We start from the raw sequence: 17047 nt of genomic DNA, 5'->3' as shown, positions 1-17047 counted from the left end.
CGTGAGTGACTCTGGGCACATCTGTGGGACCCAATCCTCGAGGCGTCCGGGGTGGGCATCCCGAAGGGCCCCATGTGAGCCGAGGGAGTGGGCCGGACAGGGTGGGAGAGGGTCCAGGTGGGTATAGCCCTGTGCAGGGGCCACGGCTCCCTGATCCCCTGAGAAAGCTGAGAAGCGGAGCCCAGACCCCACTGCCCTCGCTGGCCTCGGGCAGAGACCCCCGGGCCTGGCTCCCCCATCTAGGAGGCCAGAGTGCCCCTCACCCTGAGACTGCAGGGTCCCCCGGGGCTGGCCTGCACTGGGCAGGGGGCAGGGGCGACTGAGGGTCAGCTGCAAGGTCACATGAACGCCGTATCGTACAACTGCACCCCCCCAGGTCCCAAAGCCTGACCCCGACGACCCCTCGGGCCCCAGCCTGGAGACGGGGCAGGAGAGAAGATGGTGCCTGGGACCAGGTAAGGAGGGCCAGGTGGAGGGGACGGGCGGGGGAAGCGGGTGGAGGTCTGCCAGAACTCGGTGGACAGGGCAGCAGGAGGGAGAGGGCTGGTGGTGGAGCGGGCAGGCCGGGCTCCATCCCCAGGCCCCGTAAGGGGGAGGCTTGCCCGCGTGGCTAGAGGGCACATCCGCCAGGAACCTGCTGGAGACTGTCATTAAAGTGGGCTTTGCTAGGCTCAGAGAATCCGGTCTCCCAGGGAGAGTGTGTAGACGGCCACGCTCACACAGAGTGTGTAGACGGCCACGCTCACACAGGCGGAAGAATCCGCATGTACAGGGTCCCACAGAGAAGGCCTCAGAGGTGCAAAGGGCCTCCAGGGAAGGGCTGGATCCTCGTCACCAGGGTCCATCCAAGCACCTCCCGTGCGGGGACAGGAGTTGGAGGCCGTGGGTCCTGTCCACGTCACCTGCGAACGTGCCGCGGGTGGGCTCTAGAATTGAGCCTGAGGCTGCGTCTCCCCAGACCGCATGTCTCTGCCTGTCTGGGGGGTGGGCAGTTGGCCTGAGGTCCCGCTGCTGTGGCCATGCCGAGCCTTTGGGGCATTGCTACTTTCCGCCCTCCTGGGAGCTCAAGGCCACAGCCCCTTCCCACAGGGTAATGTCTACCTTGCTGACCGGCTGGCATGGCCTTGTGGGCTGCAACTCAAGGCCACCGGCCTCCTCCCCGGAGCCCCAGGCGGAGAGAGGATGCAGATGGCTCTCCCGGGGCCCAGGGTTTAGCTGGGCCTGAACACACGGCACCTCGGTCTCAGCTGCCGAGAGACCCAGGACCGTTGCTGGGGCCCAGGCAGGAGGGCGACCACCAGGGACCAGAGACATCAGGCCCATCACCAGCCCCTCTGGGGCCTTTTTTTTTTTTCTATAAACTTATTTATTTGTTTATTTTTGGCTGCATTGGGTCTTCGTTGCTGCGCGCAGGCTTTCTCTAGTTGCGGCGAGCGGGGGCTACTCTTCGTTGTGGTGCGTGGGCTTCTCATTGTGGTGGCTTCTCTTGTTGCAGAGCACGGGCTCTAGGCGCGCAGGCTTCAGTAGTTGTGGCACGCGGGCTCAGTAGTTGTGGCTCGCGGGCTCTAGAGCGCAGGCTCAGTAGATGTGGCGCACGGGCTTAGTTGCTCTGTGGCATGTGGGATCTTCCCGGACCAGGGCTCGAACCCGTGTCCCCTGCACTGGCAGGCAGATTCTTAACCACTGTGCCACCAGGGAAGTCCCTTCCTGCCTATTTAAATGGGCCCGACAATCACCGAAAACCCTTCCAGCCCTGACACTCGGGGCTCCCTCCGAGGCCTAAGTGCTGGGGCTCACTGGCTTTGTCCAGACCCTGTCCCCTCGCTGCCCACTTGGCTCCCTCCCTCCCCTCCCCTCTTTGAGGTCTTTGCTCAGATGGCACCTCTTCTCTGTGGCCTCCCTAACCACCTGCTAAGATGGCAGCGGCACCCCCATTGCCCCAGGCCCCAGCCTGCTGTATTTAACAGCACGTTTGACCTGATGTGCCCCACGGCCCACTCCTTAGTCCTGGCTGTTGTCCTGCCGCTGGACCCTGAGTGACGCGTCCTGTGTGTTGTTCACAGTTGTACCTCCAGTGCCTAGTGTGGGAGCGCAATCCACGTCTGTGGGGGGAGGGGGGAAGGGGAGGGGGAGGGGGAAGGAAGGAAGGAGGGCGAACCAGGAAGTGTGCGCTTCCTATCTGGTGATGTAACCCACGTGACCCCCACTCTCTTCATTGGGATATGTCCAGATAATATTTCCTGTCTGCGCCTGGCTGGTAAATGGGCCACACCTGGGCAGCTGCATGAAGGGGTGGATCTCACGAATACCTGAGGACAGTTTCCAGGCAAGAACCTTTGTGTCCCGGGGTCTCAGAGGGTGCAGCTTGTTAGAGATGCTGGTTTCAGAGAGGAACGCTGAGCCCGGAGGAGTCCAGCCTCATTCCCCTCCTCTCTGCTCCCCCAAGATGTCTGAGGGGTGGCCGGTGGAGATCAGACAGGGAACCACCTGAGCCCATCTCCCAGGCCAGAGCCAGTCCCAGCCACCACGGGGGCAGCCCGGGCAGCAGCCCACCCCCCCGTACACCCTCCCCTCCCCGCAGGGTGGCCCAGGCGGCATCTAGTTGTCACTGGCATCGCCCGACTTCTCCCCTGCTCCTCCTGCAGCCGCCTCTGATCCCTAACTTAATTTATTTTGACAGCCTCGCTGCCATTTGACCTCCCTATGGAGTCACGTGGTGCTTAGAACTCATTATACCCCCTTGAAACAGGAAGTTAATTAAACCCTTCACAGAGCCGGTGTTGACAAGCATCGGTGAGGGCCCCTGGCACAGCTGCCCAGTGGCTCCAGGGCCTTGGGCTGACCAGCAGCGGAGGGAGCGAGGCCTGGGCCCCCTTCCCCCCAATGCAGCCACCAGGGCCCATTCTGCAGCAGCAGGCGCGGATTCCCTAGGGAGACTCAGCTCTGCTGCTCACCTGCTGTGCGGCCTTGGGGGAGTGACTTCGCTCCTCTGAGCCTCAGTTTCCTTGTCTGGCAAATGGGAATTCTAACCGTCCCTTCTTCAGAGAGCTGTTGTGAGCAGATGGTGCTCAGCACGGGCCCTGGCACTGAGGAACCGTCCACAGCTCACTCATACCACTGCAAGCGTAAGGTAACAGCGTGCTGAGTACCACAGAAAAGGCACCTGGCCCCTGCAAGCTGGACCAGAGAGGAGCGGCCTAATGTGGTCTGGAAGCAGTCAGGACCTCCCTGAGGAAGGGTGAAGGGGCCAGGCAGTGGGAGGGAAGGGTGCACCGGGTGGCAGGAACAGCTTGTGCAAAGGCCCTGTGGCCACAGGCCACCGGGACCCACATTCAGGGAGGGTCAGAGGAGAAGGTAAGAGTGGGGCAGGGCAGGCCCTGAGGTTATCACATTCGCTTAGTGGAAGGCCCCGCTGGCTTCAGCCTGTAGTGGGGCCAGGAGTGGCTCTGGGGATCCAGCAGCGGTCAAGGTGGTAGGTAAGGGAAGCTTGGAGCGGGGGTTGGGCTGACAACAGTGTCCCCACAGGGCCTCTCAGAGCTATAAGAAGGTGAAGTCAGGGACACTGGGGGCACAGTGAGGCAGAAAGAGGGCTCACGGTGTGGCCTGGCCGTCAGAGGCCCCTCACCTGACCTGGGCTCGGGACGCGATCCCCACAGTCTGTCCAGCCCCCCCAGCCTGTGCATCTGCTCCTCCCTCAGCTGAGAACGCCCTTCTGCCACCACTCTCTCCTGAACAGTCTTCATCCTTCAGTGTCCAGCTTAAGTGTCTAGAACATTCTGTGGTTCCCTTAGTCATCACCTAGCAACCAGTGCAGAGCCTGGGACGTGGGTGGCACCACAATCAGCCCCCTCCCCACCGGCAGCCACTGCCCGGCCCCGGGCAGTCCTCCTGGGTCGGGGCAGCAGGGAGCATGCCCATCAGCAGAGCCAGGCCCACGGTTGCCAACCCACAGGGCAGAGGGCAGCGGTGGAGCAGACGTGAGCCCAGAGCCACAGGAGCCCTGAGGGTCATGCCCCCCGCCCCCACTTACAGATGAGGAAGCCAAGGACCTAATTGCTTAAGGACTTGCTCAGGGTCACAGCCTCCAATGTGGCAGAGCCAAGATTCAAATCCAGTTCTCCTGGGGCCCAGCCAGGGTTAAGAACCCGGGCTCTGGAGTGCGACTGCCTGGGGTCACAGGAAGTGCCACCACTTCTGAGCTGTAGGGCCACTCTGAACCTCAGAGTCTTCATCACCACCACGACAGCCTTGGAAGCTGTGTCCTAGGCCCAGCTCTGCCACTTTCTGCCTGGGTGACCACCAGAGGGTTGCACAAGGACATCGTGAGAGACCATGAACCAGCCCAAAAGAAGGGTTTGGAAAAGGCTGGTGATGCCGATAATGACATCGCCCCTAGAGCCATCCCCAGGAGACTTCCCTAGGCCCAGACAACCTTGGAGCCTTCCCGAGAGGCCTCCAGACTATTAGACCTTGAGATCCAGCAAAGCAGGAAACATCCAGGCCGTGGTCAGGGCAGCCCAGCTCCACGCCAAGCCCTTCTCAGCTCCATAGTGGGTGTTGCCAACCCCCAAGTGGACTGAATGCAGTTCTGTTTTCTCCACCAGTGATGTTTGGATGTGAATCTTGGCAGTCCCACAGGGGATGCAGGTGGCCGGATGGAACCCTCTCCCATCTGAGCAGGGACCCCTGCAAAACCCCACGGAGATGGTACCTCCTCCAGTTAGCCTTCCTTGATTTCCCCAGGCAGAGGCAGTCGCTCCTGCTCTGGGCTGAGCCGGGCCTGCCTTTCCACAGCATTTCTTGCTCCTCTTTCCTCAGTTTATCATCCTTATCAACAGACCTCCCCTGAGGGTGTAGTGGCCTGTGTGAGCGAGGTCCTGTGACACCGCCATTGGTCACGAGCAAGCTGGAGTTTCCTCATCTGTACGGTGGCGGTAATAATATCCCCGTGCAGGGCAGACAGAGGGGGCAAAGCATGGAAGCAAAGTGCCCCAGAAACAGCACGGACCTGGGTCAGGGCTGTCATGGCGTGTTTTTTTGTTTGTTTGTTTTTTATAAATTTATTTATTTTTAATTTTCGGTGCGTTGGGTCTCCGTTGCTGCGCGCAGGACTTCTCTGGTTGCGGAGAGCGGGGGCTACTCTTCGTTGCGTTGCGCGGCCTTCTCATTGCGGTGGCTTCTTTTGTTGCGGAGCATGGGCTCTAGGCGCGCAGGCTTCAGTAGTTGCGGCTCGCGGGCTCAGGAGTTGTGGCGCACGGGCTTAGTTGCTCCGCAGCATGTGGGATCTTACCAGACCAGGGCTCGAACCCGTGTCCCCTGCATTTGCAGGCGGATTCTTAACCACTGCACCACCAGGGAAGTCCCCTGTCATGGCGTTTGATGGGCACTTGACCCACGCAGGTGCACAGAGCCCTGCACTTGGTTTAAGGCTCTTCTGTTGCTGCCCGGAAATTCTTAATTTTTGAACAAGGGGCCCCACATTTTCATTTTCCACTGAGCCCTGAGAATGATTTAGTGGATCCTGGTCAGCAGGACCTGCCTCTGCCTCTAAGTCCCTGGGCAACTGGGGTGTGTCTCTCCTCTCAGAGCCTGAAGTGGCCAAAGTCCTGCCACTCTCTTCCTCCTGCACCCTAGACAGACATCACTAATTGATCGTGGTTCTCCTTCACCTGCTGACCCTCAGAACCCTCCTCAACACAGACCTCCAGGCATTCCAGCAGTACCAACCTGGGCGTCACTTGCTATGCATGGAGCCTCAAGCCCAGCACAGGTCCAGCCCGTGGCCGCCTCCTCCAGGAATCCCCCTGACTGCCTGACTGTGAGGTTCCCATCCTGTAAAGAGGCCCTCTTTTGGGAAGGCAGCAGGCCCAATGAGAAACCCAGACAGGTGGGGCCCCTTGTCCAGTTGACAAACATGTGGGAGCCCTGGGCCGAGTGAACCAGCCATCCATGGGCCCCATGCTCCCCAGAGGAGGGGTGCAGCACCGGGTAACTCTAGGAAGGCTGTACCCCTTGGCCCTGGACAGGGGGTGGGAAGAGCTGGTGACCACATGACCCCAGACAGGTCTCTTGGCCTCCCGGCCCTAGTGTTCTTGTCTGTCCAGTGGCAGTGGCTGGTCCTGGGGTAGACCTCAACCTTCTGCCCTGCCTGCCAATCTCCTGCCCTCCTGGGAGCAGCAGTAGGGCAGGGGAGAGTGCCCAGGTTCTGGGGGCAACCTTTTCCTCTTCCGTGGGGCAGGGGCAAAGGTAACAGGAGTCAGAATGAGGGGGGTCTCACAGGCAGAGTACTCAGTACCTAGCCAGCCTCCACATGTGACAGTTGTGATGATTATCTGCCATCAGGTGGGTGGGCCCAGCTTTCTGGACAGGCATCCAGGTGTCCTGTTTGCAAAGGTCTTCCCATTAGCCCCTGGGCCCTGCTCACTTCCTATTTCTTGTGAATATGGGGGGTGGGGGCAGGCACCAAATGCAGGCCAAGAATGTTAAAAGAATACACTTGAGCCCCCAGGGACAACTCTAATGGTGTATGACTTTGAGCCTCCCTGGAAAATGGGGGGCCTCTGGGATCCCATGAACATATCCCAAAGAACAGAAGGCTCGGTCTCCGTGGCCATGGCTGGAACAGGCAGTACTGACCTCGCTCCCTTCTGACTGTTCCAGGCGGGGAGGGGGCTTGGGGGTTCGCTCAGCCCTCGGAAGGGCCTTCTTCTCGGGCCTCCAGCAGGGGCGCCCTGAAGAGGCACGGCCGGGGGAGGAGAGGCCCAGAGGGGCAACGCCTGGGGGCTGCTGGGGAGCAGGCACAGGCCGCTGGCTTCTACGCCACCCCTCCCCCCGACTTCCAGCCATATCTGAGCCCAAGGGAGGAGGACCCGAAGTCCCCCACTCTCCACTTGGGGCTGCAGCCACCGGAGGTGGCGAACCCCAGGGATGCCGCTTCCATCGCAGTCTTGGGCAGAAGCCGCACCCTGCCTGAGCCGGCTCCAAACCCCAAATCTGGTCCAAGGCAATGTGGGGCGTCAACGCCTCGTGCTTCCTGACCCGGCCCTCACTGTCCCCCATCCCGCGGGCCGAGGAGGGTGGTCGCAGAGCCCAGAGGTTCTGGGCGGGACCGAGGCCCTGGAGGCGGAGTTACAGAGCGGGGGGCGGAGTCATGGGCGGTGGAGGTCGGAGCCATGGCTTTGGGGCGTGGTCTGGGCGGGGCTTCGGTGTCCAGGGACCGAACCAGGTCAGGTCAGGCTGGGGGCGGAGCTGCAGCTGTGCCGGTGGGGGCGGGTCCAGAGAGGTCTGGAGCCCGGCCGGACGCGGGGCGGCGGGGTGCCTTGGGTCGCCGAGTCTGAGCCGGGTCAGGGGACAAAGCAGCAGGGCCGAAGGAGTAGTCGAGGAGGCCACAGGTCTACCCAGGGCCGGGGGCGGGTTCAGCTCTCTGGGGGCGGGGCCAGCAGGCGGGGCGGGGCCATTGCGGCGAGGAAGCAGGGCCAGTCCAGGGGCGGGCCAGGGCGGCGGGGCGGGGCGGGGCGGGGCGGGGCCAGGGCCGCGAGGTAACAAGATCCGCCCGGGGGCGGGCCAACTCTGTGCAGGCGGGGCGAGGCCGCGGCGCTGGGGGCGGGGCCAGCGGTGGGGGCGGGCCCGGAGGCGCGGCGCCGTGACGCGGACGCCCCTCCCGCACGCCCCGAGCTCCCGGGCCGAGGCCGCCCGGTTCGCCGCGCGCTGCCCGCAGGTTCCATTGAGAAGAGCCGAGCGGCGGCGGCGGCGGCGTCTGCGCTGAGGCGGAGGAGCCGGCAGCAGCCCGCCGCCCGCCGGCCCCGGCGGTCCGCGCGGCCGCACAGCAGGGCCGAGCCTCCGGCCTCCGCAGCGGCGCCGGGCCGGACGCGGCGGGCTGGGGGCGCGGGCCGGGGCGGCCGCGGAGCCCAGGGGCCGGGGGCATGAGCCGCCCCGCGGCCCCGCCGCGCCCCCGCCGCCCGCCGCCGCCCGCCAGGGGCTAGAGGCGGCCGCCACGAGGGCGCGCGGCGCCGGAGACATGTCCAGGAGGAAACAGAGCAACCCCCGGCAGATTAAGCGTGAGTCAAACTTTGCCCGCCGGCCCCGACCCCCGCCGGTCCGCCCCCGGTCTGCCCCGCTCTGCCCGCGGCGCCCGCGACCTTCACCCCGCGCCGCGCCCCCCGCGCTGTGTGCCAAGCGCGCCGTAATCTAATCTCCGCTGGCGGGCCGGTCCCCCGCGTCTCGTCACCGGCACCGGGGGTCCCGCCTGGTGGGGGTGTCCGCCCAGAGGGCCGGAACGGGGTTGCTGGGGGCGCGGCCACCTCGCGGCCTGCCCCTCCCCCGCATCCCCCGAGATAGTGCGGCGATAAGGCGGCCCGATCTGGGCTCAGATAAAGTTTAAAATATTCCATTCTGCAAGTCCCATCCTGATAAGATCGCTCTGTCGGGACGGGCTGAAATTGTGATCTTATCTCGCGCGGTTGACTCTCCCAGGCTTTGTATCTAGAGAGAGAAAGAGAGAGACCTGGGAGGGAGAGGGGGCACCCGGGGCGCGTGGAAGTGCACGGCCAAGTGGCGGAGACCCGCCGGCGCCCACCCCCACTCCTGCTGTCTTGCAGAGCCGCCTGGCTTGGGGGGTGGAGGTGTAGCTACCGCAGCCCACGCGCTGGGCTCCAGCCCTGTCTCTGGGTCTCGAACTCGAGCCTTCCCTGCCCGGGGACAGCCTCCTGGAGGTCCTCCCCTCCCTGTGTCCCAGCCAGGACTGCAGGGGCGCTGTGCGCTGGGTGGCTCGCGGTCACACACACCCTCTAGCCGAGGGGCTGCTCCTAGTCGGGGAGGGGTCTCCTGGGACTCAGTCCTGGGCCAGGGTCGCCTCCGCACGCGTCCAAGTGTCTCACCCGTCTGGCCCTCAGGCCACTCCCCCGGTGGGGGAGGGGGGCAGGCAGCTGCTGTGTCCACACTGATGATGCCCCCCCGAGATAAGAGCGCCCCGTACTCTTGGGGCCACTCGGCTGCCTGAGCAGGGAGAGAGAGGGCAGTGCACAGGAAGCACGGCTCCCCACCCCACGCCAATAATAACTTCGCGCCTCTGCTGCCAGGGCCAGAGTGCGGGGCCACATCTGCCCAGCCAGACCAGCAGGTCGTTGGGGCTGCCCAGGAGGCGAAGAGGGGGCCAGACCACTGCCCAGCCCCATGTTCCCCCGCACTGCCTCTTCTGTCCACATGACCATTGCCACCAGAACCCTGTGTGCATGCTCTTGGGGGAGTGTCTACTCCCGAGGTCCCAGAGAGGGGGAAGGCAAGCATGAATCCGAGTTCCCGTAACCCGACTCCTCAATGTGCAAGCGGGACCTGTTTTCCGAAAGTCGCCTTCTATCAAGTCAACTCAAGTATTAAAACCACCCACAGGTCCCGATCTGCGCTGGTTCTCTGGTTTCTTTTTCCCCTCCTCCCCTGTGCGCCTCTGTTCGATCTGTTCTCGTGTGTGCGTGTGTATGTGTTTCATCGTGATGAGAAATGCAGATAGCGCGGGCAGGGAGATCGCAGGTTGGAAGCCGATCGCCAGAGCCGATAAGGCCCAAAGCGGAGTGAGCGCCCGGGCTCAGCTGGGTCGACCGAGCGGTGCATGTTGGGGACAGGGACCAAAGCGGGCGCGAGGGCGAGCCCCCGCTGTCCACCTTCAGCGCGCCCGGGAACCGGGCTGGGGAGGGGGCCGGCCCTGGGAGGCGGGGCCGGGGCACCCTCCCTTCAGCCCGCGGCCCCGGGCGCCTCCTCACCCTGGCAGATCTTGGCGCGTTAAGATGCGAGCGCTGATTGTCACCAAGCGGCGGCGCCCGCACGCCCGCCCTCTGCCCGCGGCTGTGCGTAGGGCCCTGGCGGCTGTGTGCCCGCCGCTCTGGCCTCACCTGCGACCAGGCCGCGGGTGTGGAGGGGAGGGGCCCGAGCGCTTGGGGCCGCCGCCCCCCCCCCGGGCCCCCACCAAAGCCGGGGCGCAGCTGCCCGCGCCTCTGTGCGCCTTTTGTTCTGCTCAGAGATAGATGTGCCGCGCTGATAAGGCGCACAACCGATGGCGGCGGCGATAGGCGCTCCCATTTATTAACTTCAAACGTGGGAGCGGGGGAGGGCGAGGCGGGAGCGCGGCCTTGGCCGGCCAGATGGCTGCGACGATAGGCCGGGCCGCGCTGGCGGGGAGCGCGGGGCGGAGCGCAGCTCGGGACCCCCGGCGCCCTGGCCCGCCGAGGTTTCCTCCCGCCCGGGTCGATGTGAGCTCAGATAAGCGCCGGGCCGGTCGGCCGGATGGCGATCTCCCAAGGCGATAAGAGTCCTTATCTATGGCCACCAGGCCCCGCCGGGTCCGAGGCAACAACAGCGTGGGGGCGTCGCGGCTGGGGCGAGTGGGGGGCCTCCGACCTGCCGGGGAGGGGTGGAGGGGCGTGCGTGCCTGGGTCCGTTTGGGCGAGTTTTCATCCCAAACACACTTCATTGCCAGGAAGTTGATCCTCCCCCTGCGGGTGGTACAGTCCGTCAAAATGAAAGAAAACTGACTTTGCACCGGCCAGGAGCGGGGAGGAGGGGAGGGAGGACACCCAGCCCTGATTCCTATTAGATGGTGTGAGATAGCCAGAGTCAAGGTTGTCACCTCCAGAAGGAGAGAGGGTGTTTTCCGCCTTGAATCAAGTTGGGGTTGGTGTTCTTCCTGGCAAGTGGTAAGTGTAACCTGCTTGGAGTTTTCTTGAAAAAAGAGTCAAAGTGGCTTCTGCTGCTGAGCTGAGGTTGGGGGGAACACAGTGTGCTGGCATCTTTTTGAGCAGGTCCCCCAAATCAGAAGGGAAGGTCTGCTCAGACCTGCCTTGATTCACTCAGCAGGTCTTCCCTGAGCACTTGCTGAATGCAAGTACTGGGTCTTAGCCACTGCCCTGGGGAGCCAGGGGAGGGGTGAGCTGACCAGGGGCTGGCTGAGAGCAGTGCGGAAAACGGGGCGGTGGGGGCAGATGGGGCACTGCCTGCAAGGGGGGACCTCCAGCGGGGCTCAGGAAGAGGCCAGCTGTTGGGGGTGCCTCCAGGGACAGTGGGCTAGCCTCAGTTTCCAACTCTGGACAGTGGGGGCAGGAACAAGCCCCCAGGTCAGACTGGGGATGCTGAGGGGACCACAGAGCCCTTTTGCAGTGGGAGGGCCCCTGGGGACCATGGCTCCAGATGCCAAGTGGAAATCGAGGCCAGCCAGGCAAGGGGCTCCCGGAAGAAGTCCCAGCCCTAACAGCTGCTCCATTGCAGATGGAGGTGTTTTTCACACGTTCTCAGAGCTTGATTAAGCAAATTATTGGTGGCCACAGGATGACTCATTCACTCCGAGCTTTAAGCCACCTGCCCGCTCTCGCCAGCAGCCGGACGCCCACCTGGAGGCTGACAGTGCCGTCTGGTGAGGGCCAGTTCCGAAGAGAGACTGGGTTGGGCCGGAAGGGGGATGAGGTGGTCTTTGAGTTTTTATGAACTTGAGAGGGATTATCTGCACAGAGCGATGCGCCTCCCCCTTCCAGGTGTGGGAGGCTCCTGGGAATCTGCCTGGTTCCCAGGGGTCACCTTGCAGTACCCACCACCCCACTGTGATGGCAGAGAAGCAAGGAAAGATGGGGCTTTGGCAACCCGGCTGCCTGTAACTCGAGCCCCATGAGCAGGTGGCTGTGCCTTCCGCAGCCTCAGTTTCCCCTCTCTGGAAATCAGGTGTGACCTTGCCTGCCAACCGAGGGGTGGACGGGCACCGTGGCTGCCCTCAGCTGGCCTCCGCCCCCTCCTCAGAGCCCTGGGGGCATGGGGGCCAAGCTACAGTGAGCCAGGGACCAGGGCCTTAGAGATGCAGAGACTGGCTCCCAGCCCCCATTCCCTGAACCTGGCCTTGAGCAGAGCTCTGGTGGGCAGCGGCTGGGGCCCCGAGCTCTCAGGCCCTGAGGCTGGGCCTTCACGCTGGTTTTCCTGCATTCTTGGGCCTGAGGGAAGACAGACGGCTCATTTGCTCGTTAGATAGTAATAATGATATCAATAGTAGCTAATACTCACGGGGCTCACTCTGTGCCAGGCCATGTGTTATCTTAAGGCAGGTCCTGTTCTTACCGTTTATATCTTGGGGAAACCGAAGCACAGAGAAGTTAAGTTTCTCACCCAAGAAAGTGACAGCCAGAGTTGGAAGGCAGGCAGTCTGGCCCTGCTGCGAACATCACGCTGCTTTCCCACAGTCTCTTGCCTTTGTCTGCCCCTGGGCTTCCCCAGCCTCAGTCTCCACACCTGTGAAATGGGCCTCTGGGAGCACAGGTGCCCAGGGGTCTTTCCCCAGCCCTGCCCTTGCCAAGTCTCCTGTGACCTCCTTCCTGAGATGTTTCTGCGCAGGGTAGGAGGGTGGGGTCCCAGGAGGCTTCATCCAGCCCTGCCAGGGCCCTGAGCCCCAGTCTCATCCCGCCCACCTAGCCAGCCCCTCCCCAGAGGTCACTGGGAGCCCAGCATGGCACCAGCACCGCCAGGGATTTAAATGGGTCAGTTGGGGAAGAAAGGAGGAGGGAACACGATGCCATTAATTGTACCCCTTATCTCCTGTTTCTATGCCAACCAGACGTTCCTGGGGCTTGCCGGGCTCGGGAATAACACTCCCGGGCGGACTATCTGCCATCGACAGGCCCTCTCCTGGAGGCAGCTGTTGCGTCGCCAGCCGCTGTCGCCAACCCCGTAGCCCCGGGCCCGGGTGCCTGGCTGGGCTCCTGCCACCGGCCCCCATACCCTTGGATCTTCCTGGCGCTGCCCCATGGCCCCTGTCCCCATTTCACGGACGGGGAGACTGAGGCCGCCATCACACGTTCACTCTCTGTTCCCTACCCAGGCAGGAGTGGCCTGGACCGAGAGGGTTGCAGGAGAGGGGGCAGCAACACCTGCAGAGTCGGCCCTGTGCCTCCATGTCCTCGGCTTTGGCAGCAGGAGGCGGATGGCCCCGTGGGTAAGGGCTCAGCCGCCTTCAGGCTGCAGTGCACATGTCCCCGTGAGGAGGGGAGAGCAGGCTCCCGTCAGGGCTGCCCCCTCACCAGGGCCTGGGTTCAAGCCGAGACTTGGAGGGTTTCTCTCTGGCTTCTTTCAGCCCCTTCCAGCCTCAGTGCCTTTGCCTCGGTTTCCCCATCTGCAGAATGGGGGTGCTGACACTGGTGGTCCCTGAGCACAGCTGTGAGCACGGACGGGAAATACACATCTTCTCAGACAGCTGCCAGCATCCCCATCCTCCTCCTCGTCCTCGTCCTCAACAATATCTTTGTGGTCCATCGGTCAAGTTAGATCTGTGGTTTCCAGCTTATCTGTGATGGACAAATCCCTTTTCCCAAGCTGTCCCCAGAGAGTAAAGCACATGCAAGGACCCTGCCTAGGAAGTGGGCCCCGCAACCTACCCCCCTCCCGTCACTCCTCTTCGTGGCTGGCCTTCGCCTCCAGCCATTCCAGCTACAGCTTCCCAGGCAGGTGCCCGGGCTGTGCAAACTGCGCACGTTGCTTGCCCTCTCCGGGCTGCGGTTTCCTCGTCAGAGAGGAGGGGCTGCACTGGGGAGTTGTCAGTGATGTTCCTCTGTCCCCCACCCACCCCTCACCTCCCCGCCTGAGCTCTGGATGGGTTTGGACCAAGCCAGCCCAGAGTTGAGGGGCTGTGGGGTCGGGCAGCCCAGTGAGAGGACCCCAGGACCTCCTGTGTTCCTGTGCCCATTTCACAGAGGAGGAGCTGGAGGCCTGGAAAGGAACGGCGGCTTGCCGAGGGTCCCCAGGCAGCATCAGTGTGGGCGGCCCCTCTCTGCCTCAGTTTGCCCACTGGTTCAATGGGCACATCCCAGTCCAGTGCCCCATTTTGCAAATGAGGTTTTGAAGACATCAGGAGGCTGGGACTAGAGTCCTGCCTCCAGGCAAGGAGGCGATGAGGGCGGTCTGGGTCTGAGAGAGGCCTGCCCTCCCCCCCCCGCCCCCCAACTTTCAACTCCAGCACCACAGCCCCCAGCTGAGTGGCCTCAGGGAGCGTCTCCCTATTTTCTCATCTGTAGAACGGGGGTGACACGTGACACGGCATCTACCCCAGAGGCTGTGTCCGGTGCTCACGCGGGGCTGGGACACAGAAGGTGATGAGCAGGGCAGGTCCCAGGTGAGATAGGGGCTGGGCTGTTGGTTGATGGGTGGCATGTCGCTCCCACCCACCCCAGCTGTCCCTGGGACCACTGGGCGGGCTGAGGACAGGGACCTTACCCTCCGGGCCCCAGGGGTTCCATCCCCACCCGGTGCCCCACAGCAGGGAGTGGGAGCTCTGAGATCCAGGCCCGCGCCGTCCTCCGAGGGCTCCGGGCTGCAGGCCAGCCCTCGTCTCCGGAGCGGGAGGCCACTGCAGCGGGGGGCTGCCACGTGGCTCGAGTCCTGGCCTTGCTGTGACCCTGTGGGCAGGTGGCCTCTCTCTTGCCTCGGTTTCTGCTTTTGAAGCAGAAGCTTAATAAGAGCACCTCCCTCCTGGGGCTTGTATGTGGGGTCCGTGAGATTCCCAGATACAAACTGTAAAGTGCTGTCCCACAGTCACGTCCTTGGTGGACGTGGCAGCCCTGGGAGCTGCTGGTTGCACTACTGACATTTTGCCAGAAGGCCCAAGGGCTGGACGCTTCACACAGAGGCCTGCCTCCCACCCTCCTCCCCTTCATGTGTTAGTTTTTGAAGAGGGAGGGAGTCGTGGGCCGGGTGCCCTGACTGCACCTTAGGCGGGGTGGGCCTAGGCCCCATCAGTCCCTTTCCTGCCCAAGGGTCTTACCTGCTGTTATGATCATCATCGTTGTTGCCCCATTTTACAGGCAAGAAAACTGAGGCCCTGGGAGACAGTAACATGCTCGAGAACTTGTGATCCAGGAGCTGGGTCTGTGGACCCCAGAGGAGGGCCGAGGTTTCTCTGGGCAGTGCCTACTCAGCCCCCCAGTCACCTGTCCTGCCCTCCTGAGTCATCCTGTGTCCTCCCAGGGCCTCTTGGGCCCAGCTCCTCCCCGCCTCCCCTCCCTCCTCCCTCCCCCCAGTCTCCTGTTCAGGAGAAGGCAGCGCCCGCTGGGGCAGGAATGCGGTGGCTGACCTTGGGCCAGAGCTGGGGCACAGATTGGCCCCTCCCCTCTACCTCCTGTCCCTCCATCTGCCTCCCCTGGGCCTGCCGGCTGTGGAGCCGTGGTTTCCCCTCCCGTAAAAGAGGTGATGGGGCACTGGTGCGCAGCCTCCGTGGAGCTGGGCTGCCCTTGCACCCGGCATGGTGCAAGCTTGGCTGTGGCACCAGTGCTCCTGGTCCGCACGGTCCCCACCCCAGGGCTGGAGCGGAGTGGGGACAGAGACCCAGCCAGTCAGCCTCAGAGCCTCCCCCCCGTAAGCACTTCGCCGGTATCCCCTCCCGTGAGTCTCCGTACACCCACTGAGGTTGGGGTTCTCAAACCATTTTGCACCCCAAAAAGAGGATCAGAGAGGGTGGGTGGTTGTGCCAGGGTCACACAGCACTCGAATGGTGTGGAGATGGGATCGATGGGGTGGTCTGTGCAACCCTGCGCCAGCTCCCAGGCACCCCCAGAACTGGCGGGCGGGCTGCTTCCTGGGAGGAGGGGGCTCTGCACTCGGGTGGCTGCCGGAGCTTCCCTGCGGTGGAGCTCTTAGGCTCTGCTGGGAGGCTCACCTTGCCTTCCTGAGCCTCAGTCTCCACCTCTGCAGGATGGGGATATCTTGGGGACACCAGGCTGGGTGCAAGTTAGTTGGGCCCCCTGAGCCTTGGTTCCCCTACAAAGTACAACTGTGATGCTGAGCTCGCAGGCACCGAGGCTGGTGAGACCTGACAGCAGAGGTCCAGCCTGGGCCAGAGCCTCAGCGTCGTCTGTCGTTTGTCAAGGTTAAAATGAAGAGGAGGGGGGGGGGGCACCTCTCCCCTCCCCCATCGCCCTTGCGCTGCTTCCTGCCAGTTCCTCTCGATGTCTCGCTTCAAGCCCTCCAGCTTTCCCGATCTGCCCTGGCCACTTGCACCTGCCACAGCCTCCTGCCTTCATTTCCCTTTTCTCCACCCTGCAAGTCAGACCCAGGGAGCGGGAGGGCAGGGGGCCACAGGGCCAGGGGTCTCGGCTCCTTCCTGCGGTGGGCAGTGGGGAAGAGCTGCCAGAGAGCCCTCCCCTAGAACAGCGGGCCCGTCCTGCACTGCTGGACCCTCAGCCCCCAGGGAGGGCTTGGCGGGCCTGGGGCAGCCCCTCTCTGCTCTTCGGGCTGCTCTGGCATCGGGCACTCGGCCCCTTGCAATGAGAGAGAAAGCTGAGGCTTCCCCCACCTGACCGAGTTTACTGGGGCCCCAAGCTCATCCCGACACCAACCCCAGCTCATGGTCATTGGTCGTTAGAGCAGGCGTTAGCTGAACATTTACTAAGCCCCTGCTGGGTGCCCAGCACTTACAGCCATGAGCTCACGTCCTCCCCTCACAACCTTTGAGGGGGGCTCAGCGGTTAGCCCGGTGCATGGAGGGGAAACTGAGGCTTAGAGGGTTTAAAGGTCAGACTCAGGACCGCGGCTCGAGCTCCCCACCCTGGGAGCGAGGAGAGGATGGCGACAGTTGTGGTGTCCAGGGCCAGAGCTCTCCCTGCTGGGCTTGGTGCCACCCATGTTTACATCCAGAAAACTGAGGCCTTCCTGCCGATCCAGACAGCATCCAGCTCTGGTCTCCTTGGTGGCTGTGTGACCTTGGGCAAGTGCCTTCCCCTCTTGGGCCAAAGTGGCCGCTGCCCAGCCTTCCAGCTGCAGGAGAGAGACCAGAGCCACAGCTGAACTGGCACACGAAGGCCAGGCCCGCCTGGGGCAGTTCCTGGTCACGTGGGACCTTCTAGGCAGCGGGGGAGGGGGGGTCCTCGGGTGAGACTCTTGTTCCGCACCTCAGCTGCAGTGCTCCCAGGGAGTGAGTGGATTTGGAGGCCCTTTCCTCTGAATGGTCAGAGGTGTTACGTTTATGGGCCCTGGGTGCCCCATCCCTTGGGGCATCCCGTGCCGGGGCCCTGAGGGCAGGCAGGAAGCCCCAGCA

The 17047-nt window shown here is 63.4% G+C and overlaps 1 protein-coding gene across 3 annotated transcripts in view; it reads left to right on the top strand.

Moving 5' to 3' along the window:
- Positions 1–7671: 7671 nt before the first annotated feature.
- Positions 7672–17047, top strand: part of ZFPM1 (zinc finger protein, FOG family member 1) — a 69746-nt gene continuing 60370 nt past the window's right edge. For 2 of the 3 annotated variants that reach the window (XM_082370086.1, XM_082370082.1), the window contains exon 1: positions 7672–8057. In XM_082370086.1, the coding sequence (XP_082226212.1) occupies positions 8018–8057 (40 nt within the window). In that variant the 5' untranslated portion in view covers positions 7672–8017. The remainder of the gene's footprint in view (positions 8058–17047) is intronic. The other variant, XM_082370085.1, reaches the window with a different exon arrangement.

Source organism: Balaenoptera borealis (assembly GCF_965194805.1).
Source record: "Balaenoptera borealis genome assembly, chromosome: 19".
Taxonomy (NCBI): Eukaryota; Metazoa; Chordata; class Mammalia; order Artiodactyla; family Balaenopteridae; genus Balaenoptera; species Balaenoptera borealis.
This window is presented reverse-complemented; position numbering and strand designations above follow the sequence as displayed.